Source organism: Coenobita brevimanus, chromosome 50 (genome assembly GCF_032717465.1).
Source record: "Coenobita brevimanus isolate Jiangsu-jjx chromosome 50, ASM3271746v2, whole genome shotgun sequence".
Classification (NCBI taxonomy): Eukaryota; Metazoa; Arthropoda; class Malacostraca; order Decapoda; family Coenobitidae; genus Coenobita; species Coenobita brevimanus.
The window spans coordinates 49,333,406-49,354,584 of NC_137003.1; the positions used below are offsets into that span (position 1 = coordinate 49,333,406).

A 21,179-nucleotide genomic window follows, 5' to 3' on the forward strand; every position below is an offset into this window, starting at 1 on the left:
TGCTGTACCGATGTCACACCGAAAAAATGACGGTTAATTTTCAAAATAGGAGTTTCGGGTTGGCGTCTGTGCGCATTCTGTTTGCGTTCGATTTGCGTTCGGTTTGCATTCTATTTCGTCGGTATACTGTCGGCGACATCAAACAGACAGCAGACAGAAAGGCCAAATTCAGGCAGTTTGGGCCCGATTCTGGCCGAATCCCGGCCGAATACGGTTCGGCGCGCATTCGGCATTTCATTCGGCGATGTGTGAACGGGCCCTTGGCCTTTATCATTCTTTTTCTGTGCCTCCCCTCCTCTCTTCCCATTTCTCGCATCTTTCCTGTCACTTCTTATTGCTTTTCTTTCCTTTACAGGTGGCTTTACATTGAGTGACAAGCCAAATGGTTTCCTGTAAGCCAAGAAACCATTTACAACATTGGGTGGTAACCACATAACCAAACCATACGTGCTCCCTACGTGTGAACAAGTGGGTTGGTGAAGGGTTAGTGCCCCTCCCCTTAAAACAAATAACTCAAAGTCAAATGGCCACCCCTTAAGGGATTATGGTGTCAGGCAATAGATAGATAGAATTTCAGTATTACTGTGTTTCAGAAAAAAATATGGGACCAAACAAACAATAATGATGGGTAATGGAAGTTGCTAAAATGGACAAACCATTTCAGAAATGAGAATTATGTGAAATAATAAAACCAGATCAATTATACAGGGTGCCCCAGGAGGAATGGGCATAACTTTGGAAAATGATGGATGAGGGAATTCTAAGTCAAAAAAAATGTTATATGATCATTTGCCCAAATCTCAACCATTATGGAACTACAATTACTGATGACCTTATGGGAGAAAATGGTCTTCTTAATTCACCCATAAGGTCATTTGTAACCACAGTTGAAATTTGGACAAATGTTGACATACTATTTTCTGCTTAGAATTCACTCATCTTTCATTACCCAAAATGATGCCCTTTCCTACCAAGACACCCTGTATATTCTATATCATACTTGAATCTGGGGTTACCTTTACAGTATTTTGGATTACTTTATATTTTACAGTTTTAAACTGGTCATGCTAGCATGTATATGCCTCAGTCACCTGATGGCTGCCCTCCAGGATGCTCAATGTTCTGTACTACCTCCAGTTAGTCCTTTTACCCTGAAGTCCTTACAGAAGGTTTCATCCTATTACCTTTTTATGTTTGCCCATTGATACACTGCCTTTAATAGTCTTATCCACAACACTGTTCACCCAGTTAAACTCCTCCTATCACCTCACAGGGCCAAACCATCACAGTCATTCCAATTGCATCACTTCATTCACACACTTTATACCAAACCTTGTCTTCAATGCTGTACTACCCAACCTGTCCCTCCAGGACACATTATTCCTCCATCTCAGCATCTTTATCTCTGTTCAATTCAACCTGCTGACATCCTCATCCTTCACTGGCCACATTTCAGTGAAATACAGTGTCACATTCCTCACACACGCAGCACACACTGAGAAAAAATATTAAAAGTACAGTACAGTACTGGGAATTAACATAAATTGTTTTTAGATTAATTACTTGTTTTAACTGAGATTCTCAATATGTAAAGAAAGGACTAGTCTACATTAAGACATAAGCAGAGAAAAGAGGAGTTAAAGATGTTGCAACACTGGGTGTCATATGGTAAGTGGTGGTGATCATAATCCACTCACCTGAAGTTGTGCTGTCATCTTCTTTCACCTTAATTCTTTTACCGTGTTTATTTTCCTCTCTTCCTAGTTCTCCCATCCTTCCTGTCACCTCTTAGCACTCTCCTTTCCACTTCAGGTGGCTTTACACCAAATGATAAACCTAATGGTTTCCTGTACCCTAGGAAATGCTGCGCAGTAACTATAAAACCATATAACAGGTGAAGTGAAGCCTACTATGGTACCCCTGTTAACTGGATGGAAAGATGCCAAGGCACTGTCCACCCAAGAACCAAACCTCCACATTTTTCTTCCTGACTCACTGTAGCAAGGAAATGTCTGCCACATGAGGAGTTTAGTTCACTGCACGGGATGACCTTGCAGGGGCAGCTGCATGCCTGTGGTGGATGGGTCTGCTTGGTCACACAAGGCCAAGGTTACTCAACAACAACAACAACAACAAAACTAAGAGTCATATCACACTCATATGCTGGCTATCAGTACATAAGTCAACATGAGACAACCTCAGTAATACAATGAGTACATCCATCCATCCATCTATCATCCAATCCTACGTTGCCCCATGAGGAGTGTAGGAGCCCGGGGCTAAGCAAGTTGGTCCTGACGTTTAAGATGAGAGTGAATCATATAACAAATCATCTTAGTTTCACACACTCTAACTCTCACTCAACTATACTTCCTGCTTTCTAGTTCTGTATCACAGAGGCAACACAGACAATACTGATGATGTATTTACTTCAGCAAGCTGACTGTTTATCCACACTTATTTATTGAAAAAAAAAAAAAAAAAAAAAAAAAAAAAAAAAAAAAAAGCCACCGTTTATTTAAGTTGTTTATTTAATCACTTCAACACAATCTATGCATGTAACATGATACTGTGAAACACAGCACCAATATATTCAAGTCCCATCCTTCCTCTGAAATCTTCAATCACGATCCTAGTCACCCCAGACTTCGCCATCAAGGACACTCCGCACATCCATCTAATCAATGTCATTTTTGTATGTTTGGGCCTATGAATATCCTCTTCCTTTACTTCCCAGGTTTCACTACCATACAGCATTACACTCCTAACATGCGGCATACAAAGATCCCTTAGTATGAAGGGAGAGCCCTCTCAATGCTAGGAGAAGAAACAGCTCCCAGAACTTCCTCCAACCACTTCTTACTCTAGCCACAGAGCTAGCTCGAGCCCCACCTCCAGCACATAGCATGTCCCCCAAATAACAAAACTCCTCCACACACTCAAGAGACTATCCAGTAAAATTAATTCTTTCACACCTGACCATCTCTACAGCACATGCTCTCTCCAACACACCTCAGGCACGAAATCAGCATTATTTTGCAGGCTACCTCTAATACCATTATATCTCTTATGTACCCACTTATCACAAACACTGCATAAGATGGAGTTACTTCCCACACCCTTGTGGCACTCTGCACACAGCCAGGCTCCCTCTGCTCTGACAATACCACCACCAGCCCTAGATATCACTTTTGTTTTAGCTGTATGTACTCTCAAACCCATGTACCCCATTCAGTCTCTCCATTTCCTAAATCTTTCCTCTGCCTTACTTTCATTCTCTGCAATCAACACCAAGTCATAAGCCCACATTTTCCATGGGAGTGTATTTCTGAAGTCACATGAGAAACCTTTAACCCACCAATAGCTGTGAGGTAATACATTTGTGTGCACCCCTGGCCGGCCCCAGGACCATTTTTTCAAATTTCAACAATCTATTTTTTTTCTTACACATAAAGAGAATTGTCTGGTGCACCTGGCAATGAGTTTCTTAAACCCATCCTGTTATTTGCTATGACTTGCAGAAAAATTCATAAAAATAATGTGCATGTGCCATTAACATGTAAACATACAGGTGATAACATCCAATATGAACTGATCATCTGAGTGCTTGGGATGGTAAAGTAGGGCTGTGTAAACATACCAGTGACCTTTGTTCCCTTCCCATAATTGTTTGCAGTTTTTTAGAGATCGCAATAATTCGACGCCACTGGCACTGGAGGTTGTTGGTTGACGCTGGTAGCTATTCAAGGGTTAAGCACCATGAAAAAAACAATATGAGGTACAAGACTGACCCCTGATGCATGCCAACCTTCACAGAAAACTTATCACTCAAATCAACATTCACTCTCACCTGGGTGCAAGCACCCACATACATTGCCATAACCACTCTAACCTGCCACACCTCAATTAAAAGCTTCCTTGCTGCCCAATTCATTACCTCCCAAGGGACAAGGTATTCTCCAAACCAACAAAAACAAAGTACAGCTCCCTTTCTTTCCAACATATTTTTCCTGAAGCTGTCAGACAATGATTACGGTATTAGTTGTCCCTTTTGCCTGGCATAAACCCAAACTGAATCCCATCAATATTCGCTCTTTCCCTTATCATAATTCCTACAACTCTCTCCATTACCTTCATTGTCTGGACCAAAAGTTTTATCTATCTATCTATAGCTGGACGCCATAATCCCACAAGGGGTGGTCGTTTGTCTTTGAGCTACTGGTGCTGTAGTTGTTTTATATGGAGGGGAACTAACCCTCTGCCAACCCACTTGCTGAGACGCAGGGAACGTGTTTGAGTGTGTTACATGGTTACCACCCAGCACTGTACATGGTTTCCTGTCTTACAAGAAACAATAAAGTTTGTCATTCAATGTAAAGCCACCTAAAAATGCAAGAAGAGTTACAAAAAGTGACAGGAAAGATGGAAGAAATTGGATGAGGGGAGGGCAGATACAGCAAAAGAATGATAAAGGTGAAGGAGGAAGTAGGCAGCACTACATCAAGTGAGTGGATGATGGCCACCACCACCTACCAGTGCAAAAGTTTTATGCCTCTATGATCTCCTCTTCTGATCCATGGATCAGTTGGCTCAAGGATTGTGTGGGTATGACTGAAAGTTGGACTACAAATGTTGGAAATTGTGTGTGTGTATGCGCCAATGCAAGATCGTGCAAGCAGAGTCAAAGAAGAGTTCTGGACAAATGTGGAAGCGTGCATGGAAAAGTCTGAAAGGAATGTTAGTGTGTTTTTGATTGGAGATATGAATGGAAAAGTAGGGAATGTGAAGGTGGATGTAGTTGGTGAGTGGGGTGTGTTTGCAGAGGTGGATAAGAATGTCAGTGCTCTAGTGAACATTTGTGCTGGGAGGGAGTTGGTGATAGCCAATACCCTATTCAGACACAAAATGATCCTAAGGTATACGTGGTGGGTGATGAGAAGGGTGGATGGTGAACTGAATGAATGGAAGGAAAAGACTGATTATGTGTGTGTGGATGAAAGGATGAGAAGGTGTGTAATGGATGCAAGAGCAAATAGAGGATGGGGGAGTGGACTTTCTGACCACCACATGGTGGTGGTGAGAATCAAGGTTCAAATGATATGGAGGAGTAGAAGAGGGAAAGGACAGGAGGAAGTAGTTCATACATGGAGGGCGGAAAGGTAACAAAAGGATGGAAATAAGGCAGAATATGAGAGAGAAGTGAAGGAGCGATTGGGTAAACATCGATTGGAGCAGGTGGGGGACAAGGAAGGTGTGTGCAAGATATTCACAGAAGAAATCTGTGCAGCAGGTGAGGTGGTGTGTGGGATGAAGAGAAGACGAAAGGGAGTGCAAGGAACAGCATGGTGGAATGAAGAGGTGAGACAGGCTGTGGCACAAAAGAAGAAAGCATATAGTGAGTGGATGAGAAAGAGGGGTGTGGAAGAAGTTGAGAGATGGAAGAGAGAGTTATCTGTGCAGAGGCAGTCAGAGGGGAAAAGATTAGTAACACAGAGCAAGACGACAGTGGATGAGGAATTTGGAAGAAATTTGAGTGTAAAATGGTGGGAACATAAGAAAATGTTCTGGAAAGAGGTAAAGAGAGTTAGGGTGTCAATGAAGTTAGTCAAGGAATGAAAGATAAAAATGGTAGATTACTAGAGGAGATGCGAGAAAAAGTGAGCAGATGGAGAGAACACTTTAAGGAACTGTTGAACATAAAGAATGAAAGTAATGTGAGTATAAGTGGCTGGGGAATGGCTGGGAGATGAAGCGATGTGAGAAGAAAGGAAGAAATCAGTAGCATGGAAGTTGTGGAAGCAATGAAGAAAGTTAAATTGGGGAAAGCCCCAGGAATTGATGGAGTGTGTGGTCAAATGCTGAAGAATGGGGTAGAGATAGTAGTAGGATGGATGTGGATGATGTGCAGATTGGCCTGGGAGGAAGGTAGAGTCCTGGATGATTGGAAGTCAGGTATAATTATTCCCCTGTACAAAGAAAAAGAGAAAAAAGAAGTGTGTGGTAATCATACGGGCATTTGTCTTCTTAGTGTAACAGGATACTTACTAACAGAGTTAGGGATATAACAGAGGAAGTGGTTGGAGAAGAACAGGGAGGTTTTAGGAAGGGATTGTGTAGATCAGATAATCATTCTTAGGTCTTTGGTGGAAAAGTGTCTAAAGAAGGGAAAGAAGATGTATGCCGGCTTCATGGATTTGGAGAAAGCAAATGACAAAAGGGATGGATAAGGATTGTGGAAGGTATTAAGAATATATCGAGTAAATGGGAAGTTGTTGAATGCCATGATGAGTATGTATGATGGTGCTACAGATGCACTGTGTGTGGATAGTGAACTGAGTGAATTTTTCTATTTGAAGGTTGGATTGCAACAGGGATGTGTCATGTCTCCATGGTTGTTCCATCTGTATATGGATGGGGTTATAAATGAGAGAAAGGTAGGGCAGTGGATATTGGAGTGGCCCTAATGAGAGAGTGCAGTGTTTGGAAACTCCCTGTACTGTTGTTTGCAGATGATACTGTGTTAAGTGAAGATGAAGGTGGGCTGCAAGGCCTGGTGGATGAGTGTGGGAGAGTGTGTACGAAACAGAATCTAAAGGAGAATGTAGGGAAGAGTAAAGTTATGGTCTTCGAGAGAAATGATGTCAGTGAATGTACAGTGAGGTTGGATGCGGAGGAAATGGAAAATATGGGAGCGTTTAAGTACTTGGGTAATGTGATGAGTAAGGATGGAAGTTTAGAGGGTGAAGTGCTTGAAAGGGTACAATAAGGAAGAAAGGCTGCTGGTTCCTTGAAAGCAGTGATCAGAAACAGGGAAGTGTGCATGGAAGTGAAAAAGTTACTGTATGACAGTATTGTGATACCAACTCTAACACACGGATGTGAAGCTTGGAACTTGTTTGACGGACACAAGTCAGGAATGAGAGCAGTGAAAATGAGTTATCTGAGAGGAGCATGTGGAGTCATATGGAGAGACAGACTGACAAAAGAGGAAGTGAAGGAGCACTGTGGTGTGGATGTGGATGTGATGGGAAGCATTAAGAGAAACACACTGAGGTGGTTTGGCCATGTGGAGAGGATGGAGAATGAGAGACTGATGAGGAGAGAGTATGTGATTGAGGTGGAGGGAGGGAGAGGGAGGGGGATGCCAAGGATGAGGTGGAGGGATGGAGTGGAGAGGTATATGAGAAAGGGGGGTGTGAGCTGGGAGCAGGGCAATGACATGGCAAGGGACAGGGCAACATGGGGGCGATTTGTTTGTGGCGACCACCACTTACGGGATTAAGGCGTCTGGCAATAGATAGACAAATAGATTTCCTCTTTCCAGGGTATCACCCTTGCCCTTATATATATTTACAATCACAATCTTCAGCCAGTCATCTAGGACAACACATTCATATATGATCAAATTTATCAAATTAGTATATAAACTCTCCTATATCTATTGAGGCCTTCAGCATTTCAGCAGTCAACCCATATAAATCCACTTCCTTCCCCAACTGCATCCTGCCTACTGCCCTGCTTAAAGTAGCAGCATCAATCAAAGGTGAAGGGCCAAACAATGAATCCACTGACTCCAAACCTTCCATGTTCAAGATAAACTCCTGACTCAGTAGCCAATTATAATGTTCTCTCAGGGCATCTTTTATATCCTCACTGTCCACTACTACCTTTCCTTCATCCTTCTTCACACACTGCTCACCTATGATATCCTTGTTTTCCTTCTTAACCTGATTTGCCACCTTAAATATCATAATCTTCATCTAGCACTATTTAGGTTATCCAGTCAAAGTCTCTGAGACTCAGGCTTTGCCCTTTATACCTGTACAGTACCTCTTTTCTAGCCCTACACTTGGCAAGCAAGTACAGTATTCCTCTGTTACCACCCTCTTTCCATCCCTGGAGAGAGAGAGAGAGAGAGAAAAAAAAAACTCTGACTGCCGCTTCCACATCTTCATCCCACCACTATGTTACCCTATGTCTTGGAGGGGTCATTGTCCACCCAAACACTGAATCGGTAACTCTCAAAAAATTGTTCTTTAGAGCTCTGTACAGCTCATTAACACTGCTGTCAACAGCTCCCTGTTCAGCCACCACTCTACTTATCTCACTATAAAAGGCATCCCTTACTGCTGGGTTTTTCAACTTCTCTATTTTACTCCAGGGTGCACTATTAAACTACAAAAATGAATAATTTTAGATAAACTTCTTCAACCTAAGATTTTTTTTTTTTTTTTTTTTTAAATAACAGAACAGAGGAAGGAAAAACAAATGAATAAAAAAAAATAACAATAATAATCCATACACCAGATTACTGGTGTCCTCTGTTCATAAAATATCTGTAACAGTTAGACTTGAACAGCTGTAGGGTGAAGTTTGGAGGGAAACACCTCTGGGGAAGAGAGTTCCAAAGAGATGCAGTTCGAGGAATGAAAGAATTCTGATAGGCAGAAGTTCTGCAATATGGCTGAGTGACACTCCAGTCATGAGCGCTACCAGATGCCCGTGTAGCACGAGGGAAGGCATGGAGAGGCAGCACCATGGATGCAACTTCATCTGAGCATTCGCCATAAAAATATCTGTAAAATAATGCAAGGGAGGCAACATTCCTTCTTACCTGTAGGGGAGGTAGTTTATTTGTAATGGCAGGGTTGTTAAAACTGCAATTCTAACAGCCTTGTTCTAAATTTTGTCTAGTTGTTTTACTGCAACTCTCCACATCCATTCCACAAGGGTGAGCAATATTCAAACTAAGAGCACACATGACTCTTATAAATTATAGCTAACTGCTCGTCAGTGAAGAAGTTACAGACTATGTACATTAATCCAAGTTTCTTTAAGGCGGTTTTAGCAAGTGATCTAACATGAGAGGTCCAGCTGAGGGCATTGTTAAGTGAGACGCCGAGAATTTCAATATTTTTGGAGATGGGAATATCAGTAGTACTGAAGGTAATATATGAATCTGGCAATATCTGTCTATTAGTAAACTATATAGCCAATGGCCATACCACGTTGAGTACACCGCTTCCCGTTCGATCAGCGAAGTTAAGCAACGTTGGGTCTGGTTAGTACTTGGATGGGTGACCGCCTGGGAACACCAGATGCTGTTGGCATCCCTACGTCAAGTGGGGTTGGTGGAGGATTAGTGCCCCTCCCTGTAAAACAATTAACTCTAAGCCCTTGGCCACCCCGTTTGGGATACATGGTGTCTGGCAATGAATGAATGAATGAATGAGTAAACTATATATATTTAGTTTTATTAGCATTGAATGAAACAAGGTTGTTTTGTCCTCATTCACTGATTGTAGATAGGTCTTGATTTATGGAGATGGCTGTACTGAGTTGAGAGGCACAGATATTAGACTTTGTAAATGGGTGTCTGAGTGTGAATGAACTATGTAGTGTAAAGGCATCTGCATATGAGTGGATGGGATTGTGGGTGACAGATAAGAGATCACTAATATGAACCAGGAACAGGGTTGGGGCTAGAACTGATCCCTGTGGCACGCCGAAGTTAACTGAGTGGAAATTGGAATATACATCATCTACTTTTATTTTCCTGTCACTAAGACATGAGGAGATCCAAGGAACAAAAGACGTTAGTTCATAGCAAGGGAGTTTGGACAGCAAGGAACGGTGCCATACTCTATCGAAAGCTTTAGAAATATCAAGAGCTACTGTATGAGTTTCTCCTTCTAAGTGTCTTTAACCCCATATTACATTAACTTACTGTAGAAGCAAAGACCTGTTTTCACGTTGTTAATATCCATGCATCCATCCATCATCCAACCCTATGTAGCCCCATGAGGAACGTAGGAGCCCGGGTCCTGACATTTAAGATGAGAGTGACCAGCCTCACTCATCCCTGAGTGGCATTACGTGAGCAATAAACCCCAACCACCCCTTGGATATAAACCTCCACTGGCTCACTCCAACTGGAGCACCTTAATTACCCACTAAACCACCAGGTGCCATAATTTGGTTATATGGTTACCACCTAGCATAGTAAATCGTTTCCTGGTGTACAGGAAACCATTTGGCTTGTTACTCAGTGTAGAGTCGTCCGTACACAGAAGGAAGAGGAAAGAATGAAGGAAAGAAAGCCAGAAAAGAGAGTGTTAAGTCAGCCGTAGGCAGAAGGAAGAGGAAAGAATGAAGGAAAGAAAGACTGAAGAGGAGGGAGGGAAAGAGGGACGGAGGAGAGGAAAGGGCAGTCACTGAGAGCAGCACTACATTTGGTGAGTGGATGGCGAGTGCCCCCACCTAACACTAAGATAAATCCTATCACCCAAAAAAGAACAGTGAAAAGTGCTGAAAAAACATTTGTGGGAAATAAAATTATCAATGCATCATGATGAAAAACAAAACTTGGAGGAAAAAAAAAAAAAAAAAAAAAAAAAAAAAAAAAAAATGAAGTCCTAAATGGCAGACACTAGTAAAGTTTGGCCAAGTCACATCTCACATCTTTTTGATTTACAATCAGTGTTCTAGATGCTGGGGAATCTGACCCCTTCAAAAAATATAATCTATCTATATACCAAGGCTGTTTCCCCCAATAAAATGGAGGTAGCCGAGACAGGACGACACACTCCCAATTTATTCATCCACACGCACACATTCCTTCACATCTTAGCCCCAAGGGGAAAAGGGACAGATCCTCACTGCACCACACTGCACGAGGGTCAACTGCGCAGTGCAATCAGCGACATCCACAGCAGGGCCCGACAGCAGAGCTGATTTACCCCTGCCACATCATAATGGACCCATCCCCTTACCCACACCTGACCTAATCAGCTGATCAGACCCAACGTGAGAGAATATCCCCTCAGGGCTGCATCATCATTTATTCATTCACAATTTCTCTCCAATCATTTCTATCACCCACAGCCACTCTTGCTTGCTCAACACACATCCCTCTCACATCCAATGCTCTCTTCACACTGTCCATCCATCCTATTCATGGTCTTCCTCTCAGCCATACACCTCTCACATCCAATCCTTTTCACCAATCGCTCATCATCCATTCTCTCCGTATCCCAAACCATCACAACGCCCTGTACTCCACTTGATCAGCCATCTCCCGCACAATTCCAGTTCTCCTTGGCACTTCATCATTTCTCACTCAATCCATACGCGTCACTCTACACATACTCCTCAGACACTTCATCTTCATTACATTCAAACTTTCCCTCTCTGCTACACCCATATTCCACGTTTCAGCCCCACACAACGTAGTTGGTACCACAACACCCTCATACAGCCTTCTCTTTACATCCATTGTAAGCAAACGACATCTAAACACTTTTTTCATTCCTCTCAGCATCTTTCATACGTCATTCATTCTGAACTTCATTTCTGGATCTATTCTTCCATCCACAGCAACATGTGACCCTAAATACTTAAAACACTCTATCTCCTCAAGCAACTCACCATTCATAACTATATTCATCCTCCTACCATCCACCAACCTCATACACTTCATCTCTTTACTCTTATTCTCATTTACTCTCAATTTCCTCCTTTCACACACCCTTCCAAACTCCTCTGCCAACTGTCTCAATCTCTCCTCTGAATCATTATTCAGAGGAATAATATAATGACCCATGGAAATTGAATATGAGGGACACATTGTGGGTCATTAAAAAAAAAAAAAGTGATCATTATGGTTACCAGGGGTATACTTGCAGTATTTATATATCGGTATGTGATTATTCAGAACGCGAATAAAAACATAACTTGTTTCTTCAAAATTAGAAGACAGAGCAGTTTACTTGTGACCTACTACCAGTAATGACATTCATTACATTGGCAGTCACTAAATTTGTAATATTGTCCCTAAACTTATGATGTTTTTTATGCATCCTAGCTTCACTCCACTGTGCGATTACTATACAGTACATATATGCAAAGGAGACACCTGAAAACTTCCTACTTTATTATCAAGTTTTATCATCTCATTTGCATGAAAATTTTGAAGTATACTTCCTTAGAGCTGGGGACTGAAGGAGACTATGAATATGAGACACCAAACATCCAAACATATCTATCAGCCCTTTAAGGCACGATGACGCGATTTGCGTTCCAAGGGTGTTTCCTGGTAAACACACAATGACGCGAATCGTGAGAAAAAGCAGAAAAAAATTCGCCAAAAATTAAGTTTTGGGCTGAACTGCATCAAATTTTGGTGCATTCTAGCAGGCCAGTCTCGAATCTAAAGTAAGTGCTTGGCAACACTGTTGCACCTTCTATGGGACAATGAGCAGTGATAATCCTCAGTACCTCACGACCAGTCAAACTCACGGGTAGTGCCACGTGCATCGTCCCTTTAACTCCTCTATTTTCCCCCTCCCGCTCGAGGCAGAAGCCATGAGTGATAGATTGTGATTGTATGGTGTTTATGAGTACTCTGTGAAGTGACTGTGTCTATGGAACATCAATATATTGTTCGTATAGCATTGGGGCTCGTTATCAGCCGATAGGCCTGGGGGCAGGAGTCGTGTTCTCTGTAGCAGGGGTCGCCACTCTGCTTCACCCTGCCCCAAATGCTGTGAGTATTTTACATATACAGTGAAGCCAATGCCTATATTGTGTGAAAGATATAGTGCCTGGCTTAGCAAAATAATTGAACTAGCAGGCTCAAATGCCATAGTCATAGTCGAGAATGGAGCAGGTATCACGTGTACATCGTAGTCAGGAAGGGAATAATAGAGGAGTTTGGGATGGAATCATTGTGACAGTGATACAGTTGCGTATGATTTAATGTGAAATATACATACAATATGCAGCAAGTGTTCGTGCAGAAGTGTGGTGTGTGCCATACAAAGGTGCAGCATACTCTCAAAGGGAACATGCGTCACATGGTACGCAGCAGTCAGGAACGGAGTAATTGTGGAGGTAGGGATGGAATCATTGTGATAGTGATGTATACATGCACATGCTTTAATGTGAAATGTACGTAAAATATGCCGCAAGTGTTCATGAAGAAATATTTTGGGTGCATTGCATGTGTTAGCGGAACCATAGCAAAAGGAGGCCAGACAACAAAAATACACAACGCAACCACAGACGTCAGTGAACAGGTACTGTACCGTGCTCAGACACTGATAGATTACTTACGGTTTAGGTGAAAAGTAGGTAAATTGTGCCACGAGTGTTCGTGAACAAATATTTAGGGTGCATTGCATGTGTTAGGGGAACCGTAGCGGAAGGAGGCCAGACAACAAAAATATGGCACACAACCATGGACGTTCTCCAACAGTGATAGATTACTTATGGTTTATGTGAAATGTACATAAATTGTGCAGCAAGTGGTCGTATGGAAGTACATCACATCATTTGGGTAGTGTTACTCTCGATAGAAGGTGCTGCATGACAGTGAACAATATCTCTTTTTTTTTTCAGCAAATAATCCTAGCTCAGACTGTGAACTTTTGTACTGATTGGCATGATGGAAAGGAAAAGGTTGTTGTCTGAGGAGTGGCAGAAAGTGCTCTTCAAAGAGGAGACCGAGAGCGAGGAGGAGGAGGTGCCGAGCAACAAGTCAAGTGGCGAGGAGGACTGGGATGACGTCCCCATCGTTCCTGTCAGGAGATTTGGCCCCGACGACTACCACCACAGAAGCATACACCACCACCGGCAGTGGAACCCATGGCCCAGCCATCGCCACCATTAGGATCTCTCGCTCCAGCAGCTGTCCTGGTTTCTTCGCCTCCAGGCTCTACTTCCCCCTTGGCCAAGCCAATGCCACTGGTTGCTGGGCCAAGTTACACAACACTGGCACCTGCACCTACCGCAGTATCCGCAGCACAGCTGATGTAAGATGAGAATGTATTGTTGTCACCTGCCCGGTCAACAAGACGCCATCACTGGCTGCTTTCATTCCCCCTGATGTGTGGCAGCAACAACCATCAGCCTTGTCATCTTCCTCATCAGAGCTTTCACCACCACGACAAGGTCACCGGGGTCTGTGGCCTGGCTATGGGGGGTGGCCAAGGGGTGGTAGAGCAGGCCAAAGGGTGTCAGTAGGCCAACCCACTAGCACCACTGTGGGAGGCGCTGTCGCAGAGGATCCAGGGTGGAACAGTGGTCCATTCACACCACATAATGGGCCTTTCATAGGATCCCCAGGAATGAAGGTGGATCCACCAACAACGCCCTTATAGTCCTTCCAACTGTTCTTCACCCGGGAGTTGTCATATCTCACCTGCGAGACCAACAAGTGCGCAGCATTCCTGGGGAATGAGTTGGATGCATGTTCATCTGTAATGAAAAGGAGATGGCCAAGTTCCTGGGGCTCTACTTTTTCACGGGGATCGTGGACATGCCGACCATCGGGTACTATTGGAGAAGTTCCGTGCTCCATGATTATCCACAATTTCGGCGAGTGATGAGTGGGAGACATTTCAGGGTGATCCTGAAACACTTCCATGCCTTCAACTCCCTTGCCACACCCCAGGACAATCAATATCAGCTCATCAGAGTTCACACGGTTATGGAATACCTCCTTCAGCGGTTCCAAGACACCTAACTACCCGAGGAGAAACTCGGCCTCGACAAGGGCTCGCTGAGGTGGAAGGGGCGCCTCAGCTTCAGGGTGCACAACCCCATGAAGCCCTCGAAATACGCCATCAAACTGTACATCCTGGCTAAGTCTTCCTCGGCTACATCTGGAACTTCAAGGTGTACGCGGGGCAGAAGAAGACTCGAGAACACCATCTGTGCCCTCGTAGAACCGCTGAAGGACCAGGAATACAAAGTTTTCATGGACAACTATTATATATCTGTATCCCTGTGTGAACGCCTCTTCAGTGCAGCAACCTATATGTGTGGAACCCTACCCCTGGCAAGCAGAGCACCAAAGCAAATGCAGGCCATCACCAAGGCTAAGAGCCTGCCAGAGGGGAGCATGGCAGCAAGGCACAAGGACATTGTGATGGTGATGCTGTGGAAGGACAAGCGCATCGTCAACATGGTCTCCACTTTCCACAACACAGACACCGTACCAAAGCAGGTTCGAGGGAAGGTCAGGGCTCCTGATGGGAGGACAACCTACGTCCAGAAGGTTGTGGACAAGCCTGTCATGGTGGGGGACTACAAGCAGCACATAGGTGGGGTGGATCATTTAGACCAAATGGTCTAGTATTACCCCATCCAAAGGTAGATTGTGAAGTGGACCAAGATCGCCTTCTAATTCATCCAGATGGCCATCTTCAATGCGTTCGCCTTATACAAGAAGTGCTCGTGAGGAACTTTGACTTTCCTGGAATTCCTGGAGAAGATCATCCTCAAGCTCCTCCAGTTCAATGAGAAGGATTGGCCCGTGTCAGGGTACGTCATCCACCATGCCCAAGACCTTCCAACCCGATGGCCAGCAGCACCTTGAGCTGGCACTCTGCTGGCACTTCCGGCATGTGCAGCAGCACCAGTGCAGGTGCCAACACCACCATCACCTGCAGCAGGACCAGCACAGGTGCCAATACCACCATAACCTGCAGCAGGACCAGCACAAATGCCAACACCACCATCACCACCAGTTCCTGGTCCGTCAGGAAAACCTGCCGCCGCAGCTGCACCTCCCGGAAAACAGGACCAGGGATGCCAGGAGGACATCCAACCAAGCATCATCGCATCATCAATGACACAGTCCAGTTGGACTGCACACTGGGCCATCGCCAGGAGAGGATCCCAAACTGGAGGAGGCTCAGGTGTGCCTTTTGTGCCCTGGCAAAGATGAGGAGGGACACAAGTCACACGTGTCCTGTACGTGATGTGTCGCTTTGCATGGGTGATTGCTTTGAACGGTACCATGCCAATCAAGGTACTCCCTAGTGAAGCACACACACACACACACACACACACACACACACTATGGAACTCCTTATCTTCAAACCCCTCAAGGTCCTGCCAGCAGCTCAACACCTCTGGAGGAAGTGAGTTATCCGTATTTTGTTAATTCGTATATAGACCTATTTCTGTGTTTCTATATTTTTCACACAAATAAGCATTGGTTTCTACATTATACGAGGTGCTACCCAAAAGTTCCAGTAATCTGAATACTGTAGGAAAATAAGTTACCTTACCTCCTATACTCAATTTTTTTTCAGCTGATGATCCACTTTCGTAAATGTGGCACCTGCGCTCTCCTTCCGCATGATTGGTTGGTTTCAATTTCATACCTAAAGTATCATATTTACAAAAAAACAATTGTGCCTTATATTTCAATTTTCATAAATGCTGTTTTGCATTGTCATTGTACTATACAAACAGACATGAAATGAGTATGTATCTGTGTTTCACCCAAACAGACAATGAATTTGAGGAAGCTGAATTTGAATCATTGTTGTAAAAGGTACAGAGTTGTTGCATCTCTAATAAATAAATATATACAGTATATACTTATGGATAATATGGGCGGAGGTATCGAGGCAACGGAGTAGGTGTGATCCAAAATAAAGTCTGACATCTTGTGAGACGAGACAACTTGTTTTTCCCGCCTGGCCGTTTCTCGTGTCCCCCCCTCCTCTATAACGACTGTTCCATTCGCCTTCTCACTTCCACCACTTTACCACTGACAAAACCGTTAATTTACTTAGAATGGTACTATTGTCTATTGTAACAAGTGCCTAAGTATTAAGATATCTTTTATTTGCACTTACCAAGCCAAATGCATTTATTTTTTTAAAAATATAGGGAGATGCAACAACTCTGTACCTTTTACAATAATAAATATTTCAATTCAAATTCAACTTCCTCAAATTCATTGTCCATTTGGGTGAAGCACAGGTACATACTCGTTTCATGTCTGCTTGTATAGTACAACGACAATGCAAAACAGCATTTATGAGAATTGAAATACAGCATAAGGTACGAATGCTTTTTTTTAAATATGATACTTCAGGTATGAAAATGAAACCATCCAATCACGCAGCAGGAGTGCGCAGGTGCCATATTTATGAAAGTGGATCATCAGCTGGAAAAAAATCGAGTACAGTATAGTTCTCCGGTCACCTTCAAAGTAGTTCCTTTGGGCATGTGTACAGTGGTTCCAGTGTTTTTTCCACAAGTCCATGCATCCCTGGAAGGCTTCTGGCATGACGGTCTTGAGCACCTCCTGTTGTTCTGTCTGGATCTCCTCAACCGTGTCAAATCAACACCCTTTCAATCGTAATTTCAGCTTAGGAAACAGGAAAAAGTTGCAGGGAGAAAGGTCGGGTGAATAGGGTGGGTGGGGAATGACTACCTTGTTAGTGAAAGCCAGGAACTGCTGGACAACAAATGATGTGTGGGCGGGGGCGTTGTCATGATGCAGGATCCAGTCCTTGTTCTTCCACCGTTTTGGACATTTGCAGCGGATGTTCTCCCTCAGACGCTGCAGAACTTCACAGTAAACCTTTCCACTGACAGATTGACCAGGTGGGACAAATTCCTTGCGAACAATCCCTTGGATATCGAAGAAAACAATTAACATCGACTTGACATTGCTGCGAACTTGACGTTTTTTTTCTGGCCTCGGCGAATTGGGAGACTTCCACTTCAATGACTGCTGCTTTGTCTCCAGGTCATAACCATAAACCAATGATTCATCACCAGACTTTGGAGATGAAGGTGGCATCATCTCTGACCTGATTCTTGAGCTCCCTGCAAACTGCAATGCGAAGTGCATTCTGCTCGTCACTCAGCAGTCTTGGCACAAATTTTGCAGTGATGGATCTCATACCCAGCACGTCCAACAAAATGCGTTGCACGCTCCAGTATGACAGTCCAATGATATTACAAACATCATGGATAGTTCATCTACAATTTGCAAGGATAGCCTGATGAACATTTCCGACATTTTCTGGTGCTGTTGCCATGGCCATTAGTCCAGAAAGGTCATCGTCTTCGACGGACATTCGTCCTTCCTTGAACCACTTGTACAGTACCAGAAAAATGTTCTGCTTTGGGACATGGCATTGTCACCAAAGGCTTGCTGATGCAACCGGTGAGTTTCTGCAGCTGTCTTGTTGATCTTGAAGCAGAACTTGATGCAGATTCTTTGTTTTGTGGGGTCTGCCATTGCAAAACTGCCAAACCACATACACACCACATTACAATTGTAAGCATAGCTCAACAACACGTCTGCTCACAGACACAGCCGGGGCCACACTGACGCACAAGGGGTGCTGCTGAGATCCTCCTAGTGGCAAAAGCCAAAACTCCAAATGATTGGGTCCCTCTGTTCAAATTACTGGAACTTTTGGGTTGCACCTCGTACACATATGACATGAAAGAAAGTACAGCTTCAGTATCAGTACCCAGCAAAAAGACTAGTGGTCATGTCGAGCTTCTGAAAGCACTATCAAAAACCTTATGATATTTTACACATAGACTTTGAATAAAACAAACTAAAACCTAGCAAGCGAAAATATGTAGGTGTGGGTAAGGCAGGAAGTATTGACAGAGCGCTAGGAGGTATATTGTTCTTTTTTGTCCAGGTACCTGTCGCACTGATGTTTTGACAACATCATGAGGAAGCATATAAAAATCAATATCTGTGCATTAAAAAAAAAAAAAAGACTTTGGGAGCATATTTTTTAGGTAAAGGCGAGGGAAGAGAGTGTTTTTATCTCGCTTGCGGTAAAAATATGCAGCTTGCTAGGAGGAGTATTCTACCTTTGTCATCCATTTACTCAAAAAGTACTGGATATATCAATTTCCAGAAAGAACCATGATAAAGCGCATAAAATTCTACGTATGTACAAAAAAAAAAAAAAAAAAAAAAAGCCTTTGGGAGCATACTTTTTTGGCAGAGGCAGGGGAATACAGTAGAGTGTTTTTAGCTCGCGTGCGGTAAAAATATGTAACGCGCTAGGAGGAGTATTCTACCTTTGTCGTCCATTTACTCGAAAAATGTTGGATGTATCAATTTCCTGAAAGAACAACGATAAAGCCCATAAAATTCTACGTATGTACATGAAATAACAATGTAACATCTTTGAAAAAAAATTGTTGTTACATAGGTGGGAATATAACGGTTACTGTGCACGCATGACGAAAGTGCGGCATGGACGTGGGTACCCAGTAGTCTTTTGCAATTTACTCGGAAACTATGAGGTGCATGAAAAATCTGTGGATACCATGAGAAAGCCCATGAAATTCTACACAAGATTATGAAATAAAAGCATAACCTCTGCAAGAAAACTTTTGCACTAGAGCTCCCTCAACAAAAAATCAGTTACCTGTATGAAATAATTAAGTTTTCAGCTATTTTCTCAAAAACTAAAAATTGTATAAAAAAATACGCAAAGTTTATTAAAAAGCTGATGAAACTCTCATTCTAAACATCTAATAACAATTTTTTGTATGATGGAAAACATTTGAACTATGATGTTGGGAAGTGAGACTGATGTTCTGAAATCTTTATTCACACCGGCCTAATGTACTTCTATTCGTACTCTTCTGTATTTTTTATTTTTATTTTATTTTATTTTTTTTTGCTTATCGGCTAGAACAAACATCGGCAAATATGATGATGTAGGTTTCATGGCAATATATATATGCTTGGGTGGCAAAAATAAGGTGAGAATACAGTAAAACCTCAATATAACGGACTTCAATAGACCGGAATTCGCTTTTATCAGACTCGAGGAGCTACCAGACTAATTCCTATATATTGGAAAAAGTCCGATAAAGCCAGAAGCAGTCCAGACTGCCTGACCACTTCAGGTATGTTCACCATTCATTCATTCATTCATTGCCAGACGCCATGTATCCCGAACAGGGTGGCCACAATAAGGTAAATAAAAGACATGTTTATCACTGTACAGTACAGTATTATTATATATACTATACCATTTGATTAATGTAGTGAAGTTATAACACAGTACAGTACTACAGTGGTAGTTAAAACAGTTCAAAAACTGTTCATGAGATCCGGACTGATGTCTGATATATCGGAAAAAGTCCGGGTTAGCAGGGGGAAGTCTAGATGTCGTTTTTATCGGAATTTCGCGTTTTTCGGAAAGGCTTGTGCCCCAATTAGTCCGTTATAGTGAGGTCTTACTGTACATGTTTTCATAGGTGTGAGGGGGGGCTGGCAGAGAGGGGGGTGGAGTAAAATCATGTGCCAGAAAACTTACCGAAACATACTGTGTGTAAAAAAAAAAAAAAAAAAAAAAAAAAAAAAAAAAATCATATTAAGATTAGCTTAGTGCATCCTGAATCTTTGAACAGTGCTCTGGTATCTATTACCGTACCCAATGCATATGGCCGCTTCATAAATATTTATCAGAGGGGGTGCAGCACCCAGCTGTAAAAGGTTTGAACTACTCGTACCTCGCTGGGAGGGCTGCCATTGATGAAGGTAGTGACCCCCCCCATAATACAATTACCTACTACAAACACTGCTTACAAGACTAAGCAGTACAGCACTGCATCACAAAAGACACTTAGAAAAACGCCTACCTTGACATGGGCCTTCTTTAGACTAAGCAGTACAGTACTGCATCACAAAAGATACTTAGAAGAATGCCTACCTTGACATGGGCTTTCTTTACGCTGATGGATCCCCGACAGCCAAATGCGGTCTCGTTGTGGTTGCGATAATAGCTCATTGTCCCATCCTTCAGTATCATGTACCGATTTTGCCACCCATGGATGTAGTTGGTCCATTTTGACACAGTGCCCTGTTGGAAAATTATGACCTGTACCAGGAGGGCATTAACTCCTTTGTGCTCTGTGGACATACTTCAGTATTCTCTTCATGTTAACACCAAATGGTTTTATTCACCAGAAATTTCTTAGCTTAAAAAAGAAAAAACTAGCCTATCTCAGTCTACCCTACTCACTTGGTAGGGTCATAGCTAACACTATGTTGCAGTCTAGCAAATGCAACATAGGGCCAGGCACAAGCACAGGTATTAGAAGTCAGATACTCCAGCCAGATGCAAAAAATTGTTTTACAGGTAAAAAAGTTTCATGGCATGGCTAGTTGACTGCATCCTAAGTAAGAAGAAATAATTGCATTGTTGATGTCTCAAGACAATCATTGCGAGGGTGTAAATATTATATCAAGTTTATGACAAGAAAAATGGGTGAGGGGGTAACTTGGAGAGACCATTCAGCATAATTGTAAAGTTTGTCAGGAAGTGCAGAGGGAAGAAGTCTCTTGAAGGTGTTTACTGAGAGGACAACAAAAACATTTT

General features: G+C 42.9%; 1 protein-coding gene and 1 non-coding gene across 2 annotated transcripts in view; one reads left to right on the forward strand and one right to left on the reverse strand.

Annotated features, from left to right (window-relative positions):
* Positions 1 to 21,179, reverse strand: part of cert (ceramide transfer protein) — a 118,492-nt gene that overhangs the window by 83,787 nt on the left and 13,526 nt on the right. Inside the window, exon 2 of the mRNA XM_080272198.1 lies at positions 20,511 to 20,660. Coding sequence (XP_080128324.1) covers positions 20,511 to 20,660 — 150 coding nt within the window. The remainder of the gene's footprint in view (positions 1 to 20,510; positions 20,661 to 21,179) is intronic.
* Positions 8,992 to 9,110, forward strand: LOC145399888 (5S ribosomal RNA). The gene has a single exon (XR_013897348.1). It is a non-coding gene; the product is annotated as a 5S ribosomal RNA (ribosomal RNA).